At 39.9% G+C, this 24,358-nt stretch overlaps 1 protein-coding gene across 1 annotated transcript in view; it reads left to right on the forward strand.

The window, feature by feature from the left end:
• The first annotated feature begins 369 nt into the window (after positions 1-369).
• Hsd17b12 (hydroxysteroid 17-beta dehydrogenase 12) overlaps positions 370-24,358 on the forward strand; it is a 124,167-nt gene continuing 100,178 nt past the window's right edge. The window contains exon 1 of the mRNA XM_028778587.1: positions 370-577. Coding sequence (XP_028634420.1) covers positions 418-577 — 160 coding nt within the window. The 5' untranslated portion in view covers positions 370-417. The remainder of the gene's footprint in view (positions 578-24,358) is intronic.

Consider the following 24,358-nt stretch of genomic DNA (forward strand, 5'->3'; position numbering starts at 1 on the left):
TCAGCGCGCAGCCTTCTGTAGTCGTAAGGGCCACCTCTGCCAATGAGAGATCCCTGCGCTTCGGTGGTGCGATGTAAAGCTTGTGGGCGGAGCCAAACATTGAGTGGCTTGTGAGCGAGCCACTGTCTTAATACGGAAATGCAGTGCTGAGCACGCCGAAGGGGAGTGTGGGCGGGGCTACGAGGCGGGGGCTAACCAATGGGAGACACAGTAAGCTCATAGGAGAGGGAAGTCACCAATGGCCACAAGGTAATGACTATATGGGCGGGTCTTAGACCTAAAGCGTTCAAAGAACGGCGTCTGTCCACGGCGTTTTTGGCGTCACGGCCGGCACCGCCTCCTCGTTCCATTCATTCGTTTTGTTTTTTTTTTTTTTTCTTTCCCTTTCACTGTAGTAGTGAGGCCTAGTCTCGAGCCATGGAGAGCACTCTCCCGGCGGCCGGCTTCCTATACTGGGTGGGCGCGAGCACCATTGCCTACCTGGCCCTGCGAGCCTCGTACTCGCTCTTCAGGGCCTTCAAGGTGTGGTGTGTGGGCAACGAGGCCTGGGTCGGCCCGCGGCTCGGAGAATGGGCAGGTGAGTAGAACGACAACCGCGACCACGGCGTGGCCCTCGCTTCCTGTCCGCTTGCGCTCAGCGAGCCAGCTCTGGAGCTCGGAAACTTCTTCAGACCCTGAGCACTCTGGTGGGCGCGGAGAAGACCTTTCTTAACTCCCCGGGCTTGTCCTGTTGGAGCCATTCTGGGTAGGCGGCCAGAGTCAGGCGCCTTGTCCGAAGTGCCCCTTGGAGTGTTGTTTTTTTTAAATAAAGTTTTTTATTTGGCTTGAAAACTGGCCCTGTGCTATAGATGAGAGCATAGGTGAAGATAGGAAGAAAGGTTGCAGGGACATCGAATTTCAGAAGTCCTGATCTTGGGAAAGTTGATTCTCCAGTTACTTGAATTGGGTTTGTTTCTCGTAATTTAACGAGTCCCTTTTTGGGGAGGTGGAGGCGGTGTCGGAGGAAGTATTGGTAAACTATTCTGAAGTTTCAATGAGTAAGAAGCGCTGTTCTGGGAAAGCGGCAAGTCTTCATATCGTAATCAGTACTTTTTGCAAGAGTTTGAGAACAAGTGTCTTCACAAAAAGTGAGCAAAACACGCGAACCTCTTTTCAGTTGGCAGATTTTAAAAATGAGAACAAAGGTCGTTTTTGAGAAGAGGGTTCTTAAAAAAAGAAAAAGAAAACAACATGTAATCATGATGTATGTGTGGTTCTCTGGTGTTTTGTAACCAATATTTACGTCTCAAACATTTTATAGAATTTTGGGGGTGCGGTTGCCCACGGACTATACACAAGACAGAAATTATGTTACTTTTCAGGTTTGTTTTGTTCATTAGAGAACATTTAAACAACTTAGCAGGAAAGACATGACAGTTAATCTTTTGGGACAACAACCTAATAATAGGAGAAAATATTTCAAGTAGAAATGAGTCCTTCGTGAACCCTTTCCTCGATGTGGGGCAGATAGTGATTTTATACAACTTTTCAAAATCATTTGTTGTCTTTTCATAGTCCCCGGGGAAAAAGTGTTCACTGTGATTAAGATTCAGATTATATAATTTCACAATTGACTTGGTTAGTTTCTTTGTTGTCAGCTTGGAAAAAGTTGTTGGCTTATTTATTTTTATGTTTTTTTAAGTCAGTGTGACAGTAATCCCATAGGAAATCAGTTACCCAATAAAATGAAACTTGCAAAGAAAGTCCAGTGTTACTTTGGCTTTAGTATTGTAAATTATTTATACAGTCTAAAACTCAAGAGTGAGAGTCAAGGGTTGTAACACTGTCATTTTCAAGGTAGGTTTGGCTCCATCCAGAGGAACGGAAATTGGTAAGTTAGGGAAGCATTTATGTAAGATTTAGAAAAGAAATTTGAACTGGAGCATTGAGCTACAAGAGAGAACCATTGTGGCATAATGGAAGTGAAGTATTGTTGGGATCAATTTACTTGAATTTTGGATTTTTGTTTTTTAACCACATTTTAAATGCTTTAGCAAAAGAAATGATAAGCAAGCCAGCTTAGCAGGTAAGGACACCAGACCTGAACTGCAGCCCGATCCCCATCCTCAGGGCTACCTACAGAGAGGAGAGACTGACTCCAGCAAGTTGTCCATTCTCTCCACATGAATGCTTTACAGATACCACCACCTTCCAGATAAAACAGCACCTCCCCTCACCTCCCAGAAAGTGTCAGCTGTAACTTGTAAACATTTGTATGTAGCTTAGATCTTTAAACACTTCCTTACTCTTCAAATTCAGATATTTCAGAACTAGAATTCCCATGAGTTCTTTGCTGTGTTGGATGGGTACAGTGTACTATTTAGAAAACAAACTAGCTGATTGGGGGAGAGTTGTGATATTAGGATTAATGCTAATATGTAGGTAGCATTGCTTTCTCCCTTATATGATTGCTGGCTTAATCCTGAGTGCTCATATCTGTGTGATTTTTAAATAAATGCTAGTGGGAAACATTCTTAGCCCGTTCTAATTTCTGTTAGTGATGTTAATTTATCTTCCTTTCTATAGACAGTTAAATAGTTTATTCTGTAGTAATTAGTAGTGGTTCAGTTTTTGTCAACTTGGCATAAGCTTGGGTCATCTGGGAGGAGGAATTCTAAGTTGAGAAAATGCCCTGATCAGATTGGCCTGTAGGCAGGTCTGTGGGGGCATGCTGCCCGTTAGTGATCGATGTAGGAGGCTGGACTATCCTTGAGCCCTGGACTGTATAAAAGGCTGAGCCAAGAGGAGCAAGGCAGTAAGCAGCATTTCTACATGGCCTCTGCTTCAGTTTCTGCCTCCGGGTTCCTACCTTGCATGCTCCTCTGACTTTCCTCCGTGATAGACTGTGATCTGGAGTTGAAAGTAAAATAAACCATTTCCTCCCTAAGTTGTTTTTGGTCATGGTCTTTATCATAGTAGTTGAAAGCAAACTAGGACATAATTGTTGTTGAATTACTAGTATAATAAAATTAGTCAGTTTAGACAGTATAAGCAAATAAATTTGTGTAGATCAGTTCCAATGCTATTTGTAGATACAGATACGTTTGGAAAACTAATATTTTATTTTGCTTCTTTTCCTGTCCTTAGTATAATATAACACTATTGGGTGAGTCCATGGATCTTATCCTAGTAATCTAATGTGAATTTTTAGGCCCAAAAAAATCCCTGCTCTGGCAGCCTCCGCAGGCTGGGCTCATCTGCCTGTTGTCAAATAATGGTGAAGTGGAGGAAAGCTTACTGCAGTTGGCCACTCTGGAAGAGGAACAGTTAAAGGGTCCAGTGATCCCAAGTGTGTCTTCAGCCAAAACTTTAGATTAAGTAGAGGAGAAATTGGGCAAAGGACAAGTGGTATGTAATTAAGCAGCTGAGGTCAGGGTGTGGTCTTGACTGTTGCTAACTCTTCCTTTGTCTCAGCTTCGGTCCTATTAGCTGGCATGAGAAGTGTATCTGTTCATCTCTGTCATCCTCTCCTAGTTGTCATTCTCTGAAAGGACCATTGTGGTTCCTACAGGCTGATCACTTCTCTTCCAGGATGTCCTCTGCCCTTATGGATAGTGGCCCAACATCTGGGGTGGAGGGTTTGTTCCTCACCCTTCCTGGAATTTCAGAATGCACATTTATGTGGTTTCAGCAGCCAAAGAACAAAGACAGGCACAGAAAGAAGGAAGAGATGCCAAGCTTTCCTCCAGCATTTGGTTACCGCATGGGCCCAAATGGGAAGCCAGTGCTGCTTAGTAAAAGCAGTTTCTGTCTGTTTCAATAAGGGCCAGTGAGATGGGAAATGGGAACCTCATGCATAGATTATGGTGGGATTATGCTTTGTCCTCCGGGAGCTTGTAAGGGAAATCGGAGCCATCTCTGGAAGTGATTCCCAAGCTGAGCTCTCAAGAGTCCACCTACATTAGCCTGGTGAAGAGTGGCAGAAAGCAGAGAGAAGAACATCTTGAAGATACTGTTTTCTCTGGGGAAAGGAAAAACCAAACCACTGTGGTATGAGAATTCTGTTATCAGGGTCTGAGTGATAAGGTTGTTGAGTGGCCCAGTACTGGGTTATTATTATCTCAAGGAAGTCCATAATACCATAGTATGAATAGAAAAGCCTCTCAGAAGGACAGCTTTGTTTTATTTTCTGATTTTTCCCCCTAGCAAAACAAGGCACATTTTATCATCTTTCCAACTGGGAATTCAAGACTCTACTTTCTTTTCTTTTTTTTAAGTTTATTTATTTATTTTATATATGAGTACACTGTTGCTGTCTTCAGACACCCAGAAGAGGGCATTGGATCCCATTACAGATGGTTGTGAGCCACCATGTGGTTGCTGGGAATTGAACTCAGGACCTCTGAAAGAGCAATCAGTGCTCTTAACAGCTGAGCCATCTCTCCAGCCTGAGACTCTACTTTCCAAAAAGTTATTTGTACCACCATCAAGTGATGTTTCTATTTCAATAACCTAGTCATAGGAGGAATGGAGGGAAGGCTAGACAATCTAAGAACTTTAACAATGAGGGCCTCTCAAGGGTATTATGTTGTAGTATAGTTAACAGATTGGTTTTGGAGTCATCTTGGCAAAGGCAAGCTTTTTTGCTCACTAAGTGACCTTGAACAAAGAGAACTAACCTCTAAATATAACTTCATCTTTTAAGTGTGATAAATCAGCTTCTAATGTAGTCTTGTGCATTTTCATGAGTAATAAGCAACCTCTGTCATATTTTGTTCATACAGAGCACATATATTTGATTAGTGGGGATTGTTGGAATGAAGAAACAATTGTAGTCCACATAGCCAACTTCATGCTAACAATCTGAAGTTATACAAGGATCATTGGGAGGTCATGAGCTGGGCCACAGGAGAATTTTGTACTTGGTAAAATTTACTAGGCAGTTCTTCGTGTCTGGCTCCCTTTGTAAGTAAAAGCTAGGAAAGACTTAGACAGATTCAGTTATGTGCAGTTTTTCAAGTACACTTGAAAAACCTTGAAGTCATCTTTGATCCTTCTCCAAATATAATGTTAGGGAATTCCTTTGACTCAAATTTCAAGATATTCAAATGCTATCATTTCTAAGCCTCAATAATCAACCTTCTATGTGCTTTCCCAATGGCTTCTCTACAGACAGGGTGTGGAAAGCTCGTGTCCACTGTCATCACCAGTCCACTTCTGGTTCTTTTTCCTATGAGATGGAAAGCATAAGCAGGGACCCTGGACAGTTCCTGAGCCTTCAGTGTTACTGACTCAGTACCCAGCCACTGGTGTAGCTCTGAGGTTATGGTTCGAGGACACTCAGCTACAAAGCCTCAACTTCAGGGTATTGGGCCTGTCAATTGTCAGTGAGTGTATGACTCTTCAGCACTAAAGCATTGGAACTAGTGATTCTCAGTGGTGTCTGGAGCTTGCAGCAACTGCTGTGTTGACTCTTCACAGCTCTTGCTTCCCTACAGCCTCAGCTCTGCAGTCTCTGCTCCTGGCTAGACTCTGGATTCTTCACCTGCCTTTTAAGTGCCTCTGCTAACATACCTCTGCTGAGTATGGCTAGGGTTGAGATGCCCAGGAGATGCCTGCTTTTGTGTTACCTGCTCAGACTCTTCCACCATGGTAATGATCTAGAGCCAATGAGAATGCTGCTCATCAAAATCTCATCAATCTCCTTCGTGTAGTAGCTGTTATGGGTTGGGGAGGTGCTCTTCTCCAGCTAGAGGAAGGGCAGTAAGATCAGGGTGGCTGTGTGATCATAACTCAAGTAAAGACTCCTGGAGTAATAGACATGACAGTCAGGGCTCTGGCAACTGACTCGATGGCTCTCTGGAGGTCCTGGGGGCTTGAGTCTTCTCTGGGTGTCAAAGGGTGGATTATGTTCTCCCTAGGCTGGTGGAAGATTTAACACACCCAGAGCTGTCATGATGTCAGTTTGAGGATCCCAGAGGGAGTGACTGCTTGATTGACAGCTCTGGGGGTTCCCTGAAATAGCTGAAGCTGCAATTGTTATTGAGTCCATGGACCTTCAGCATTCTCCTAAGTCCTGTAGACCAGATGTGCCCTGCTGAGTTTGCTTATCACTTAGCATTACCCTTCAGCAGTGCTATTTACCAGAAGTCTTATTCAAACTTTTCTGTGGACCAGTAGTCAAAGTTCAACAAGTGCCCAGTTTGTTTCCCTATATTCAGTTGCTAGAATCACACTGTCCTTGCAGCATTTGGACTAGAGATGGCTCTTACTGAACCTACCACTGCAGTCCTCTTCATCTGTGTTGCCTGAGTTCCTCTTTCTTACAGAACACTTTGTACAAGTCTACTGTTGCATAAAACCCCACAGTCAAATTTCTCCTTATACTTGCACAGAATTTAACTTCATGAACATCAAGTTATTGGCATATTTTGATCTGCTTTGTATATTTCTGACATTTGATATTTCTTTATGAATTCTTTAAAATAGATTGAGGGTTGGAGAGATGACTCAGCAATTAAGAGCACTGGCTGCTCTTTCAGAGGACCTAGGTTCTGTTCCCACCACCCATATGGTGGCTCACAACAGTCAGTAACTCCAGGGCATCTGCCCTCCTTGGGCACCAAACACACACATGATACCCATATACATAAAATAAAGTACAATCTGTGTGTGCACTCATGCTTCTGTGTGTGTGTGTGTGCGCGCACGCGCACGAGAGAGAAAGAGAGAGAGAGAGAGAGAGAGAGAGAAAGAGAGAGAATATGAATCTATGCATGGCTTACTGTGTACCAAACTTGCTTATGCTTGATCTCTTCTTCCTCTTCGATGATAACGTTTGTGCAGAGACATTTGCTAATTTAACCAGATGTTGAATATTGATTTTATTGTCTAAGATGGTCTTTCTCCTGTTTCACATTCATCTTCACACTTTCTGCTTATAAAGTCTATCCATTTTTTGGAGCAGTGTGATTTTTTTTTTCCCTCAAGGACTGCACATTCAGGAGTCACTGCACATTTTACAGCTGTGACAATGCTTTGTATGTGTGTTTGCCTGTTTGTCACCTTAGTTGTGTGTGTATAGTCTTATATATGTGACATGTGCACACCCAGGTGAGTGAGTTTGTTCTAAACTGTAAGCCCTCCAGGAATTTATTAAATTTTTATTTAGTGAATATTGTGTTTTGTTTGGAAGTGGGTGTTTAGCTTTATTCTTGCATTTTGCAAAGGAATTTGTATATCTCCCCCTCTTGGTTTTAAAACTCCAAGTATCACATACTTCTGAAAAGCTAGACTGAAAGTAACCAAAGCAAAAAAAAAAAAAAAAAAAAAAAAAAGTAACCAAAGCTATTAAGACAAAGACTAGTTATAAAATTATGACAGTGGGAGATCTACAGGACATTTTTTAATTAGTTATTGATACGGATAGGAAGGTTCAGCTCACTGTGTGCGGTGTGACCCCTGGGCAGGTGGTTCTGGGTTGTATAAGCAGGCTGAGCGAGCCATGTCCTCAAGCCAGTAAGCAGCATTTCTCCATGGCCTCTGTTTTAGTACCTGCCTTGGTTTCCTCTGATAATGAACTGTGACCTGAAAGCCGAATCTTTCCTCTCCATCATGCTTTTGACATGGTGTTTATCACGGCATTAGAAAGCACACTAAGACATGGATGCCCACTGGCGCACTGGTAGCCATCAAAGGCTGCATTCCTGAAGAAAACTGACTCCCCCTTTTCAGCAGCTATCAATCCCTAGTAGTTTCTTAGCTAGTGCTGGGAGTTCATGAGCTGGAATTTTGGTTGGCTGGATTTTGTATAGGCCTTGCAGTTGTCCTCCACTGCCTCTGACTCTCCACTACCTCTGAGTTTTGAAAGTGAAATATAGTCAGTCTTTGAGTAGCATGACAGGCTAGCCTTTTTTCATCTGTGGTTTAGGAGATGTACACCGTCCCATTTAGTAAATATTTAAAAATTAATAGAATCTTGGTAACACCCTTATTTGTCTTTGTATCTTCCTTGTAAAAATGTTCTGGATAGGTTTTCTAACTAGAAAGGTTTTTTTTTTCCCCCTCAATTAAAATGAATAAAACCTTGTTAATTGGGAAAGCTAAGATGAATTTATAGAAATTGAAATTCTATGATATTTAGCCAAAATAGTTTCTTTTAAAAATTGAGTTTCTGTGAAATAAATCCAAGCCTTCTAGAACCTTCAGCTCTTTTTAAAAGAAATTCTTTTTGTTTGGATCTCACGTAGCCAAGGCTGACTTTGAACCCACTATGTAGCCAAGGATGCCCTTGTCCTTTGTATCTTTCTGCCTCCACCTGTCAGATGTTGAGATTGCAGGTTTATGTCATCATGCCTGGTGTAACTTTTAGACTTTTATTTTAAAATATTGGAAAACAGCTCCAAATTTTTTAGAAAACTTCTTTAGTAGTAAAGACATAAATTGTATATATGGAAACAATAACTGCAAGAAACCTAAACACACCACTGAGTTGGTTCTTGTCAGGTCATAGCAAGGAAAGGAAAGTACACAGTCATGATTATGCGTGTTTAGAGAAAGTCTAGGTGAGCGTGGTGGTTAGTGTTCGAAGGCAGATGGCTGGTTACGGCTCTGGTAGATTGAGAGTGGGGTACGGACAGTGGCTGTGATGGCAAAGCACTGGAGAAGTGCTTGGGGTGAATTAGAAGAAAAGAGCAGAGATGACTTGTGCCTAGCAAGCATCCCCAATCTGAAATATACCCTAAATTCAATGCCCCCAAGCATATGGTGCCCCCAGGAATTTAGATTTGGGAGCTTATGATTTTAGATTTGTAGATTAGTACTTGACTGACAAAGTTTATGCAAATGTTCCAAACTTTAAAGAACTCTAACAAATCCTGAAACACTTCTGGTCCTGTACATTTTGGATAGCCAGTCTGTAACAACGAGATTGCTGGTGAGAACACATTTTATCATACATTCTTCCAACTTGTGTGAGGAAAAAGCCCTCTTTGTGCAAGAGCCTGAAGCTGTAAAGACATTGTAGGGACATCTAGCTCTGGAGGGCACCATTATGCCGCTCACTTCATAGACCCTCCTACACATTAAGAGTGGTGCATTGGGAGGGGCTGGGGCACTTATTTTGTGTAGTGTTGCAAGCTAAGTTAGTGGATCCAAGATCTCCAGAGTCTCACTCAGCTGTGCTCATAACCCTGATTTTACTGATTCTGTTGATGACAATAAATTGCCAAAGAAATATTGCATAGATTTAGTGTATGCTTCTCAAGGCAGTCAGGAAAGGATACAGTTTCTTTTTAGAAATTTAAATAATCAATTTTAAAGTTCCCTTAGCATTTACAGCATGTGGAAAACTCATTCTCTAGATCGGTTTTTCTCTAATGACTGGCATTAACTGCTCACAGTTAAGCTAGCTTCAAGTAGAAATACTGCCATCCGAGCTCTAATGCCAGCCGAGACTCCAGTCCTGTCACATAAACCGTGCTGGTGCAATAAACAAGCTCCCTAACCCTGCACATGCAATCCTAGAATTTTGGTATGTAACGGGAGCTTATATATGTCGCAGTACCTATCCTTGCCTGCCATTTGAAAGGAGGCAGTGATGCCCATAGGTAATGTGAAGAGAGAGAAGAACAACAGTACCACGTCAGGCTGGACAGCAACAGTCTCACATTCTGAATTAGAGGACACTGAGTTCATGAGATGTAATTGTAACGGTGACATCTTTATTTGCAGAGTCCTTTTGAGTATTCTCAAATGGTTCCATAGCAACCCTGTGAGGCAGGTTAGCTCTGTTTTGCTGTTTCCACATAATATACCAGTACCAGGGAACACTCCAATGGTGGGTGTATGTAAGGGTTATACAGCTAGCAAATGTCAGAAAAATTGAATCTTGGTTTCTTTTTCTTTCTTTCTTTTTTTTTTTTGTTTTTACTTTAAATTTCATGCTCTTTCCAATTTACTCTTAAAGTTTCTGAGTAAGGGTTGTTTAAGGCAGTCTGGAATACATACACAAGAGCTCACAGTTGAAACATTCCTCAGATGTTGCTTAAATGTGAAAGGTTGGTTCATGGCATGGCTATATCTAAACTCGCAGGACTTACAAGAATCAGGTATGCTTGTTCAAAATAGATTCCAGGACTTCTACAGACCTACTTAGTCCAGAGCTCTAAGAAAAGAATTGTGAAGTGTGTGTGTGTGCGAGTGTGCGTGTGCACACGCGTGTGTGTATTGTTTTCCCCTTCTCCACTTTTTCCCTATGTAGCCCAGGCAAACTTGGAACTCACTAGGTGACCCAGGGTGACCTTAAACTCAGCCTCATGTTGAGACACTGGGATTACAAATGTGTCACCTCCTCTGTCCTGAAAATTTATTTTTTAATCAGTAAAGATTTCTTTAAAAAGCAAAAAACCAAAACCCACTAGTACATTTATTTATTTGGGGCAGGGGGACACACATTCCACTGTGGGAGTCCTGCCTTGTCAAGCTTGACAGCAAATGCATTTACCTGCTTAGCCATTTTGTCACAGATAAAAAATCTTAAGGAATAAAGAGGGCTTAGCCGCTAAGAGCACCTTCTCTGTCATCAGAAGGACCAGAGTTCAGATCCCAACACTCATGTAGTAAGCTGGTGTTCCCACAAGATACCTGCAATCCCAACTCTCAGGGTGGGGTTAGGTGGAGACAACTTTCACTGGGTTACCAGGCTTTCAGCCTAGCTGAGAAAGATCTGCCTCAGATTCTAGGAGAGAATCTGCCTCAGAAGGAACTGGACTCAGCACGTGCCTAGGGGTAATCATCCACACATACACATATGCATACATTCAACTCTCTTCCTCCCTCCCTCCCCCCCCAAACAATATTCTTAAGATACCATTATTTTATGAAACTATTATGGTCAGCTTTCTCAATCCATGTAGGCTTTTTATATCTATTCTTGAGACCAAGGCTGATTTATGATGGTGTTAAAACATCCAGTGTTTCTGTATTTAGTATGTACCTATAACTTTGACAGTAAAATAGAGATTCTTTAATTGGTCAATTCTGTGTTTGTGTGTTTGAAATAGATTAAAGACAGAGGAAAACATTTGATTCTCAGTATCTTGCTCTGTGCTCAGAGCTACAGGAGCACCTCTGCTGTGTCCCAATTGTCCTTAGTAGCTGGGATTGAGGACAGAGGGTAGTTGGCAAATAGAATTTTTTAATTTTGCTTTTTAGGTAGGTCCATAGAAAGATAGCTGAAAGCTTTGAAAATAACAGTAAAGAGCTGAGAAAATAGTGTTTGTTATTTTTTTCTATTGGTGATTGATTTTGTTGGCTCAATAATGTTAGTTTATTTTTTATTAAGCTTAGAGAAAAGAAACTTTTAACTCTGTTTACTTATGGGTAGGTTTTTATAAATTTTCTTTTTTGTGGGGATGGAGAGATGGCTCAGTGGTTAAGCATGCTTTCTGCTCTCCAGAGGACCTGAGTTTGGCTCCCAGCACTCAGGTGGAGTAGTTCAGGATTACCATCTGCAGCTCCAGGGAGCCAGTTCTTCTCTGTGCACTGCACTTAGGTGCACAACCCACGAACGTGTAATTAAAAGTATAAGTCTCTTAAAAGATCATTTTTATTGTGAAATTAAATTAATGAGTTACTCCTTAATGAAGATTTCTTTATTATTCTTTCTATTTATTTTTGAAGACAGTTTCTCTAAGTAGCCTTGGCTATCCTGGAACTTGTTGTGTAGATCAAGCTTGCCCCTGCCTCTCGAATGCTACCACCAGTTGGCTTGTATTTATTTATTTATTTATTAGACATATTTACTATTGCCCAAGCTGGCCTTTGAATTTTTGATCTTTCTGTTTCAGCCTTCTGAGGGCTGGGATTACATGATGATTTTTTTGTGTGTGCAAGTGTGTATACATGTATGTTTTTTGTGACATGGTCTCTTATTGGTCTAGGGTGAATGGCTAGAAAGCTCCAGATATTTCCTTGTTTACCTCCTCAGCACTGGGATTGCAGTGTGTACCATCCTCATGGCTTTTTTTTTTTTTTTTTTTTTTTTTTGGTTTTTCGAGACAGGGTTTCTCTGTGTAGTCTTGGCTGTCCTGGAACTCACTCTGTAGACCAGGCTGGCCCCGAACTCAGAAATCTGCCTGCCTCTGCCTCCCAAGTGCTGGGATTAAAGGCGTGTGCCACCACCGCCCAGCTTCTCACAGCTTTTTAAATGTGCGTTTTGTTGATTATAAATTCAGGTCTGTAAGTTTACCAACTGAATGAACTATCTCCCCAAATTGTCATGGTGATTCCTTAAACAAAAATTGTTTTTTAGATTTATTTTATGTGTACGAGTGTTTGACTTGCATATATGAATGTGTACCATGTATATGTGTATATTCCATGGTGACCCTAGACATCAGAAGAAGGCACCAAATCTTCTGGAACTGGAGTTACAGTAGCCAACTTGTGGGGTGCTGGTAGCCAAACATGGCTCCTCTGTAAGAACAATATATATATTAAACTGCTGAACCATCTCTGGATCTTCAAGAATGATTCTTTAAAGAGTCAATATGAAGGGTAGTAGGAGGAGGACCAGAAGTTTAACATTATCCTTGACTACATAGTAAATTTGAGGCCAGCCTGGGCAGCATGAAATGCTATATAAAAAAAAAAACAATAACCAAAAAACAAACAAAATCACAGTGGATTGAATGGGATAGCACTGTTGGTGGCATTTAAAAATATTTTTTCTTTAGACTTTATTTTGTTTGTTTGATTAGCTGTTTTTCCAAGACAGGGCTTCTCTGTGTATCCCTCGATATCCTAGAACTCTCTTTGTAGAACAGGCTGACCTTGAACTAACACACACACACACACACACACACACACACACATAGATGCACACACACACACACCCCGTAGACATACATGCACAGGCTGACCTTGAACTCTGGCTCCCATCTGCTGGGACTTGAGTGAGCTCCCATGACCCTGTTACTTTTGGTTTTTAAAGTTTTTATGGAACTAAGGGTAAATCCCAGGGGATTGTAGGAGATAGAGGTGTGCACTAGAGGAGGGGAGGGACTGAGAAAGGAAGTCAGGTGAGAGAGAGGAAGTAAAGACCATAAGCCTTTTCTTTTTTTACAGTAAATATATGTTCATGGAGGTAAAGGAGAGAGCAAAGTTCAGAGAACTGTGAAGTACTGGAGGTCTGTGCATTGACAGAATACAAAAAGAAGGAGCAGGCGTTGAGAAAGCAAGTATTGATCTGTCAGGTTCTGAATGGTATCCACAAACTCCTACCATAGGTGACACCAGGCTGAGCTCAGTGCTTTAAGTTCTGTGTGTGAATTCTTTGGTTCAACAATCGGTGTCAAACTTGTATGCTGTAGTTTATAGTAGAGAAAAGTTTCGAAGCTCAGCTTATAATGTTTTAAGAAAGGGAGAGAACTTTGTTGTTTGGAGAACATTGTTTTTGATCAGTCTGAGTATATCTCCCAAAGCATTTTGTGCTGTAGGTTGATAAATGAGTTTACCATTTCCTTTTTAGACGGGAAGTGTAGTATAAGGAAATGCAAGAGCTGAATCAATATCCCACTTTTAAATTTTGGTCAACTGCTCTGTGTCCTCTCCCCTACCAACCCTCGCCTCCCCCAGGTATGTTTGTCTAAAAACCTTCACTTTGCACATCTTCTGAGATGTTTGGCATCAAACATCTTGACAGCACTGTAGACGTATAAAGCATTACGCAGCCTCTGGACTTCAGGCCTTTTCCCACTTCCGTTTTCAATTAGATACCTAAAAATAGAATTGTCCCATGATTCAATCAAACTGTGTGAGGTTCAGATCACTGCAAGATTTATTTTGGGTTCTGCTGCAGCTTTGTCATGATCAACACCTGATTCTCTTTTTGATGTGATTATCTAATATATGTCAATTTTAGAAGATAACGAAAATAGACTTCCCCCCTACAATTTTGTTAACGTAAGCTCTATTTCTGAATTAAAAGTTCAGTTAGTTTAATCACAGTGTTAAAGACTTAACCTTAAGCTTTGATCTTAATAAGCATAAGAAGTATGGAAATGAATTAAGGATATAGTGAAATTATTACTAATGCAGTGACATTTCAACTGCTATATAATTAGAAGATTTTGTGCTTGACATAACTCCCATTATTTTATTATAGACATTAGTATAAGAGACTGTTAGAAGTTCACGTCATTTCTCCTTCAGTATCCCACTGTTCCATCTCAAGCTAAAAGGAAATTTTTTTTCTTAAGATTTTATTCTTATTTCAAAATTAGATTCTTAGAATTATTCTATTATGACCTACCAGTACTTATTTATAGCAAAAGTAATCTCTTTGGACCAGAAATTTAACTCAGTGATATATTAACATGTATAAGGTCCTGGGTTCCAGTCCTAGAACTACAAAGAAAGAAGAAAGTAATAGCTTTGAAATGAGATATTTGTCAAAATTTGCTTTGAATCCTTTTTTTTAAATTGTAAGATTAGGATTATATATGAAGATTATCAAATCTTTTGGAAATATTTGCTTCACAATATATTTGTTGGAGATTGTGAATTCTTTTTTCAATACACACTATTTGTTAATATGACTGTGAATGGAAATATTTTCTACTTCCTGTGTTTTGGATTCTCCTAGGAACAGTTCTTGAGACACCTCGTTGATTCGTGTGATGATCCTAGGAAGCACGAGTAGGGCACAAGAGAAGGGAATCCAGCCAGTTTAGAGAGAATTGTTAGATGGCCAGCTGAAGCTTAATGTCACTGCAGGGTTGGCAGCAGTACAGGGCTCAGAGAGTTCAGTTAATCCAAGGCAGAGGCAGGAAGTTCTGGTATTTATACACTAGAGGCCAGTAGTCATTGGTTGAAGCTAGTTGAAGCTCTCAGTTGGAAGAACATCCACTCAGTAGAACTTGATTTTTCAGTGTGCACTTGGGTGTAGCCACAGAGGAAGTCCATGGGTGGAGAGATTCCAACAGAATGTGCTGCCCCATGGGATGGTCAGAGAGGAGGGGTTATGGGCAGAACACTACCAACTTAGCTGTAATAACCATCATGATATTTGCATTTAGTCCTATTTTATTTAAATAAAGCAATGTGTGAGAATGGGGAAGTCATTCCTGCAGATAAAAGAAATGCAGTAGAATGTAGCGTAAGTGGATGATGTGTATTACAGTCTTGTGTTGGATGGTGTTTTTACCATGTCATGATGGTTGTTGAATTACCCTATTAATATTTTATGTAAATATAGGTGGCCATTAACCAAATATTGTCTGGACTCATAAGTTTGTGATAAGCATATGAGCTAACCTTTTTCTCTTCATAATTAGTGCTGATTTATTTATTATATGGGAAATGATTTCTACTGGTCCTCTACATGGTAGCTACAACTCTTAGCTAAGTTGTAGCATATAGAGTTGGTTGCTTGTTACTAGAATCCCAAATTTGTGTAGGAGTGAATACTTGAGAGGTGATTGGCCCTTTCCTTTGCCACAGGAGTTACATTTCAATTATTTTGATGCTTCCTTTGTTTATCTTGGCCTTGGGTGTTGGTTAGGGATGGACAATGAGATGCAAGTAAAGGGTGCTGGAAGAAGGGCTTCTGAGATACTTTCCTGAGCCTAGAAGAGAGTTGGAGAAAGAGTATAGTTGTGTGAGAATGTGATGTCAGCAGGCATCCATGGGACTAGAGGAAACTTACTGGAGAAAGACCTAAGACTAGATTGTAGAGTAGAAAGATGGAAAATACTGGGATCTAGGAGCCTGGCACCAAGCTACTGACTTTACTCATGCTGGCAAATCTTTCACTTTTCTGCTGACTTTGAGATAACAAACCCCTTTTTCCTGAAAGACTTCTTTCTGTTTCTTGCCACTAGATATCTCCTAAGCTATAGACTAAAGAGAAGTGGAAGGAACATTTGTTTTGGATGCAATTTCATAGTTGGTCAAAATTAGTATATATAAAAATCAATAATTCTTATGAACCAGGTATTGTGGGCCATACCTGCAATCCCAACTCTTAGGGGATGGAGAAGGGAAAAAGACCTTGGCCAAAGCAATCTTTAGTAGAAAGACCAGTGCTGGAGAAATCATAATATTTGATGTCAAATTATACTGTTGAGCCATAATAACAAAAACTGCACAGTATTGGTAGGAATATTAAACAAAACAAACCGATAAAACAAATAAAATGAAGTAAAAACAAACAAAAAAACAGGCGTGAAGAATCAGTAGTGTAGAGAAATAAACCTGTACAGCCATAGCCACCTTGTTTTTGACAAAGGAATAAACAGTGTATGTTGGAGAAAATGTTGCTAGAAAAATTGGTTTCCATGTGTAGAAAAATGAAACTACATTCATATCTTCAAAAATCAACTCAAAATGAATAAAAAACCTTAATAAGACTTGAAACTTGGAAACTGCTAGAGAAATTACTAGGTAAAACAATTAAAAATTGAGAAAGACTTGAAAAAGTGTTCAAATACCACAGGATTAATCCCAAAAATTGACAGAGAAGACTGATAAATTAAAAAGCTTCTGAAAAGTAAAGAAATAACTGCATTGCTGGCTATGGTGGTGCACGCCTCAGCACTCAGGAGGCAGAGGTAGATGGATCTCTGTGAGCTCAAGACCGGCCTTCACAAATGAGTTTCAGGACAGCCAGAATTACAGGTGAGACTCAAAATAAATAAATATGTAAAATAAGAAAGAAAGAACTATCAGAGTGAGGAAACAGCCTGCACAGTGGGATTGGGGGAGTTTGCCAACTACACATCAGACAAGACATTAATATCTAGACTATATAAGCAACTGCAAATTCATACCAAAAAATCAAATTGATAAGTGTGTTAATGAATTGAATAGACAGTTCTCAAAGGAAACTTTAAAGATGACCAGCAAATACTTGGGATTGTTCTCCATTTCTAGCCACCATGGAAATGCCAAGTGAACCTACTTTGAGATTTTATCCTAAACTCAGAATGCTTATCATCAAATAAGAAATGCAGGCTAGTTTGTATAAAGAGAGCTCTTGTTTACTGCTGGTAGGTGGGCAAATGCATGTAGCCACTACAGAAATCTCTCAGAAAAACTAACAGAACTATCAAATAACACACCAGTAAGTCCTTGTACTGCAGAGAAACTTCAGCCTGTGTTTGATACTGTGTTACTCACAATCGCTAGGAAATGCAGCTGACCTGGAGGTGACCATGCTCTTTTACCTTAGTGATGTTTGAATGTAGTGCATTAGTGATCTTGCCCTCTATTCCTGATATCCCTCTGCTGCTTGCATAAGCCATGCCAGTTGGTGATGCTTTCCACTGTGGTTTTATTTTTATTTGATTCATTGAGTTCTTAAGTTTTGTTGTATCTAGGTCAGGTTTTTTGTGTTTTGTTTTAATTTCCTTGCTATTTTTCTTTTATACTGCTGACTCATCAATTATGCTGATTTTTTCATGCATTTGATTCATATCCTTGTTTGTATATTTTTAAAAAAAGAGTTATTTTAAGTTTGTATATGAGTGTGTCTGAATGTACATCTGTCCAGTGGCCATGGAGGCCAAGAGGGTATTGGGTCCCTAGAAGCTAGAGTTAGAGGTGGTTGTGAGCCACCTGATATGTGTGCTGTAAACGGAATTCTGGTCCTCTGGAAGAGCACATGCTTAACTGCTGAGATCTCTCAAGCACCCTATTTGTATCCACCTTCAGGTTGCTGATAACTTTTACCAGTTAACTTTTGAGCTATTCATCTGGCATTTTACCTATTTTAGTATCTTTGAATTCTGTAACTGAGTTCTGCATATGAGGTTTTGAAGGAGTCCCATTGCCTTCCATGTTTCCTTTCCATGTTTCTTGGGCTTCTGTGTTGTGGTTTATGTATCTGTAGCCTTGACTGACTCTTCTGGTTTTATTTGAGCAGCTTATTCTTTTTAAAAATTATTTTATTTTTATTTATATGGATGTTTTGTCTGAATGTTTATCTGTGCACCACATGTGTGACTGGTGCCTAAGGAGGCCAGAAGAGAACATCAGATCTCTTGGGACTGAAGTTACAGTGAACCTCCATGTGAGTGCAGGAAACTGAACTCAGATCCTCAGGAAGAGCAGCCAGTAATTGTTGAGCCTTCTCCATCTCTGTGCTGCCTATTCCTGAGGACTTGATTCCCAGGACTACTCAGCAAGGAGGAAGCAAAGTTCTTAGGAATTCAGCCAGATCTGGGCTCAGTGCATGCTGTCCTTTTGCACTTTTCAGTACCCTTTCACTTGCCTTGTGATTCCTGAAGCTTCTCCTCTTGACTTTATTTTTTTCTGTTCACATTCTTCCCTTCAGCTGCCATGGATGCTAGCCCACCATCTCCCTGGGAGTTCTAAGCACTTACATTTTCTTTCTTTCTCCTTCTTTTCTTTCTTTCTCGCTCTCTTTTTCATCTCCCTTCCTTCCTTCCTTCCTTCCCTCCTTCCTTCCTTCCTTCCTTCCTTCCTTCCTGATTCCTTTCTCACATAATATATCTTGATTATGGTTACCCCTCACTTTACTCTTTCCAGATCCTTCCACACTTCCCTTCCCTTCCAGATCGACTCTCATTAGAAAAGAACAGGCATCTAAGAGATAATAAAACAAAAATAAAGTATAATAAAATAAGAACTATCACATCAGTTTTGGACAAGAGAAACAGAAGAACTGAAGAGAAGTCAGGGATGCATTTGTTCACACACTCAGGAATTCCATAAAAACACTAAACTGGAAGCCATAATATATACTGGTATTTGATCGCTTTTGGTGTGTCATGTTTTGCAGTATGGTGTGAGTATAGCATTGAACAAAATGGTCAAACTGTTCTCATAGAGCTTATACACTAATAGAGAAAGACAGGCAATAAACAAATAGTTGGCAAGTCTAGTGAGATGTACTAAGAGAAAAATTCATCATGGTAAAGATAGAGAGTAATGGGGAGGGTGGGAAGGGAGTTTGTATCCCTGCCGTTTTACATAGGGATGCCGCCTTTCCCAATCAAGTGACACCGAAACTGAGATCTAAATGAAACTTTCTTCACCCCTTTCCAGCCATATGGAACTCATTGTTGTTCTAATGAATTTGTAACACAAATTAACTTTTGTATTTGCTTATTCCTCTGCCTGGAGTACTCTTAATAGGTAGCCATGATTTCAATAAATGTTTGTGGGGTCAAAGTCAGAAGAGAGATTATGGTGAGCTGTTATCTGACAAATGGAGTTCTTCTAGAAATGCAAAGGATGAACCTGACTGCTTCTGAGTTATATTGATAATCCCAGCTGAGACCTTTGCGTTTCTTTGATAAATACTCATCTAAATTGAGGCCCGTCACATGTGTGTACGTGTTACTTGGGTCTCTTGGAAGACCGAGCCTGCTGAAATTATTTGTTTCAATTTGGAGTAACTGTAACAAAAAACTAAATCATCTTCAGTTTAGGCTAAATTAACAGAACACTTTAGCCTGGATGGTTTCAAGAGCAGACATTTATCTTCCAGTTCTGAAGACAAGAAAGCCCAAGATCAAGGCAGATGATGTCAGGTGAGGGCATGCTTCCCAGTGTGCAAATGGCCATTGTCTTGTGTCCTTACTCACTGTGTATCTTGTAAGGACACTAGATCCATTCAGGGGTTACTCCCTAATAATCTCCCCAAGTCCCATCCCTAGAGGTCATCACATTTCAGATTTAGGCTTCAATATAAGAACTTATAGAGAGATGAACTACATGTAACATTTTGTCCATTTGACTAATAAATCCCAGTATCCTATCACATTACCTGTATTGTAAAGAAAAGTTTGGAAAATTTTGTGATTAAATAGAAGTCTAGAGCAGGGTTTTTTGTGTGTTTTGTTTGTTTCTTTTGAGACAGGATCACTATGTGGCCTTGGCTGGTCTGGAACTTGCTAAGTAAACCAGACTGGCTTTGAACTCACAGAGATTCCCCTACTTCCACCTCACGTACCGGAGCCTCCAAGCCCACCCTCTAAAGCAATTTTTAAAAACAATAAAAGGGTATATTGTTCCCAGAGCTTTTTAAAAAACTGTACATTTATTGACTGTATATGAGTATAGTATTCGTGTGCTTAGCTGCTGATCTTTTCCTAAGTACATGGGAAATATTTTACCCTGTACATTTGCTTATAAACCAAATTGATTTGGTTTATAAAGAAAACATAACTCTGAAGTACTGAGCAGCAAACTGCTGGTGTAACTCTAAAATGATTATACAAAAAATAAAAGTAAACCTTATTTTTGCTGAGCACACCATGTGTCTTCATGAGAAAACATAGTGGTTCAGTACCACCCACTCTGAGCCATGTCTTCCTGGCACAGCTGCAGCTGGTGTAGCTAACAGATCTGCTGCTGCAGATTTGGTGTTTTCCATGCCTGACGTGGGTCATTTCTACCATAGTGTTTATCTTCCTTTGTTTCCCCTCATCTTATATTTATATTTTATAAATAATGGTGCTTGGAACATAATTGGTCTGGTTAGTTAAAGATCACCTTTTGTGGTGGTTTTCAAGAACAGAACAGAAGTAAAATTCTTAAATATCACTGAGACATCTTTTCCAACAGCAGGTCTAACCTTTTTTACCCATCTTTCCTGAGATGACGGAACAGATTAGCTTCACCAAGTTTTCTTTTAGCTCATTGTGCCCTCCAGTGGAGAAAACATAGGGCAGTGAAACAGTTCAGGTAACAAGTGGTGGGAAGAAGAGCACTGAACACATCCACGTACCAGCCAATCAGGTGACTGTTTTCTGCATCCCAGAATACAATGGTAGATCTTTTGTGATTTGTTAACTCCCAAAGAGGGACTGATGGTCAGTGCTTTGACTTGACACCTCTTGCACAGTGCTTTGTGGCCTTTTGTCCTGTGTTACAACACAGTTTATTAAAGATTAGATAACTCTAGTAAGAAGAGAAAAAAGGTTTTTCCCCTTCAACAATGAACTTAAATGGTGACTTTAATAACCAAAGAAAATCCTACTTTTATTTAGTGGCTATAAATAAGAAACATTTTGCATTTTGCTGCACTTCTATGTTTTTTCAAAGCACTCAGAATATTAGTATTTGGCTACTACTCTTCCCAGGTCATCTGATGTGATTGGTGCCTGGTCTCCTGGTGACAATGGACTTACTGATGTGAATAGTGTCTGCAGGTGATTGAGTCTCTGACAGAATCAGCTCTAGCACTCATGCAGCTATGGTCCAGGGATGCTGAATTCTACAGTATGGTGGTGTGAACATTGTGTCTTCTAGAAGGGAGAGAGCACTGGCTCACTAAAGGAGGCTTGAAGTGCAAGTTCTGGATATGTCATAAGCCTACAGAGGCTCAATATGACTGATTTCAGTTACAAAAAGTTCTTTACCTGTATTTTTGTTTTCATGATGAATTTTGTTTTTAAGATTGGGTGAACTATGATAGTATACTCTAAAGAGTGCTGTTGGTTATGAGAGACTGTTAGAAATTATGCTGACAATTTTAGCTAATATTTAGAATTCGACATTTTGGTCTCACAAAAGGCTCAGTGCAAAAATACTTTTTTAAAATTGAGTAAGTTACTTCTGCCCTTTGAAATTCTTTAAGGCTTCTGTTGGATTTGTGGAATGTCCATAAATCATCTTTTGTCCTAGCTAGTTTTGTTAACTTGACACAAGTTAGAGTCACCTGAAAGGAAAGAACCTCACTTGAGAAAATGCTTTCATAAAACCCACCTGTAGGGCATTTTCTTAATTAGTGATTGATGGGGAGGGCCCAACCCATGTGAGTGGTGGTACCTATCGCTGGGCTTGAGGTCCTGGGTTCTATAAGCAAGCAGGCAGAGTCAGCCATGATGAACAAGCCAGTAAGTTACACTTCTCCATGGCCTCTCCATCAGCATCTGCCTCCAGGTTCCTGCCCTATTAGAATTCCTGTCCTGACTTCCTTCAGTGATAGACCACAATATGGAAGTGTAAGCCAAATAAACCCTTTCCTCGCCAACTTGCTTTTACTCATGGTGTCATTGAAGCAATAGAACTAAGACATCTTTTAATCTTTTTGAAAGCATCTACTATTTCGTAGCAATTTTCTGGTTTTAAACTATAACTCTTAGTAATAGAGTAATATACCTTTTAAATTTAGTTTTGCAGAGATTTTTTTGTCTTCATAAAAAAGTTGCTAGAGTTTGTTAAATGTTATGAAATTAGTATCTAGCTCTTAGAGTCCCAAGTAACATAAGTGATATATTTAGCAGGTGTGGTGTATTCATTTGAAGAAAATATTCAGGCTTTTAAAATGGGTAAAAAAAAAATTGCTTCTTTAATCTGACTGCAAAGGTGGTGATACTGATGATGCCCACAGAGCTCTTAGGCCCAGGGCAACACTTACTTCATGCATTCAGCGTGGCACAGGAAGCCATGGCTTCCAGCTGCAGCGCTGAGGTGAGTGGGATGAGAGAAAAGTCTGTTCCAGTGAGAAATACAATGGATTGTTTTTAATTGGAGTATTAGTCATTTCACTGCAGTTTAATAGAAGACACATTCAGTCAAGTTATAAGAAATGATGTATTTCCAGACTGTTTATTTTTCATGAAATATCACAATTTTCCTTATTGCAGCCAGAAAGCCGTTTTTGTGTTCTCTCTGTAATATGAGATGAAGACAGTTCTGTTCACTGAAGGCACTGTTGGCCAATAGGACTTTTAGTGGTGATGAAATCTGTCTTTGTGTTATACAGGTAGTTAGAAACTGCTGAGCACTTGGAGTGTGGGTAGTGTGATTTTTTTTTTTTAATTTCTGATTTGACTGAAAGTTGATAGCCACATATGTCTTATGGTTACCATAATGGACAATTTAGAGTTTAAGTCTTTCTACTAAGGTGCTGTGTACATCAGGGCTCAAAATAAGACTATGATAAGGTGTGAGCATTTTCCTCTACCTTCTGTGCATTCATGGTCCTGTTTCTAAAAAACCCTACAAATTGTGTTTGCTCTTTGGTAACCTAGAACCCTGCAAGTTTGCTTTTGTCCTTTTGGATTAAAATATAGATAGATTATGACAAACGACAGGAGCCCAAGTGACCAATGAAAATATGATAAAGACATCAGTGAAACAGTTCTTATATGTACCCAACCCAAATCTCCTTAAATGTAGCAAGTAGATCTTCACACTCTTAAGAGTAACTTGATTATTAATAGGAAACAGTTTGTGCTTATGTCTGGTAAATAATAACATAGTGCTTTATGCTTTCAGAGGAAGTTGTAATTCCATTTTCTTGGGTTATCCATTTTACTGGTGAATCATGCTGTAATCAAGGTTTTAAGGTTCCTCTAGACAACAAACATTTGTTGATCACTTAAAATTGTATGCAGGTTTTTATGTTGTGTTGGAAGAATAGTTTCTTCCATGGTGGAACTAGTAATCTAGTGGGGACACTTAAACAATGGAACACAAAACTAGATACGGTGTACTCAAGATGTACTGTCTTGTAGGTGCAGGTGAGCAGGGAGACCTGGTGTGACTATGAGCCCCGAGGGGTCAGGAGTTCTCAGGTAGAGAAGGTAGGGTAAGCACACTGCATTTCTTAAGAGACGGTGTGAGAGGAGAGGAAAGTGTCTGTGCTCCAAGTAAGCTGAGACACTAGTTAGTGCATAGACGATGCCTGAAAATTCAGGTGCACCAAATTTATCAGTGGTCTTATATCATCCTGACCTTGTTTTTCTTTGTGCTCAGTCTGAAGAAAAAGCTGAGCTAAAAATAGCTACTGGCACAGTGATGAAGCATCCAAGTGACAATTTCAAGGAGAAAATTTAAACCAGATTTAGGTGCTTGGAAAATACTAACTCGTAGAATATTGGAAAATTGGAAAAAGCATCTTATTCACTAAAGCAGATCAATAGTGGTCTACCCTTATTTCCCTCATGAAAATGGAAACTCCAGGAGCTCTACCCTTGTTTTTTATTCTTGTTTCCTCAGGGCCTGGAAGAGTGCTTAGTACCTATCTGGAACTCAGTATATATTTGGTAGAAGTGAATGAAAGGATGGATCCTAGATTATTATTCTAAAAGTCACTGTGAGGGTCAAGAATGCAGACATTTCTGTTCTATAGATTGGTCTTGTTTAGTGTCTCAGCTTCCTATTGCTGCATAACAAATGATCCCAAATACAGAGAATGTTCCTCAATCAGTGCCCTGTTTTCCTCCTGGGAGTGTTTCTTAGCTTAGTGTTGTTTTCTGAGACTGCTAACTCTTCCACATGGGCTTGGGGTTCCTGCTCTGCTGATGCTTTTCTTTTTCATGAGAAATGGATGCATTTCCATGTTTTGCCTATAGGAAGCACTATTTTGATGCCCTAAAGTTTCTGTTGTTCAGTTTGC

The sequence above is a fragment of the Grammomys surdaster genome, unplaced genomic scaffold, assembly GCF_004785775.1.
Source record: "Grammomys surdaster isolate TR1022 unplaced genomic scaffold, NIH_TR_1.0 338, whole genome shotgun sequence".
Taxonomy (NCBI): domain Eukaryota; kingdom Metazoa; phylum Chordata; class Mammalia; order Rodentia; family Muridae; genus Grammomys; species Grammomys surdaster.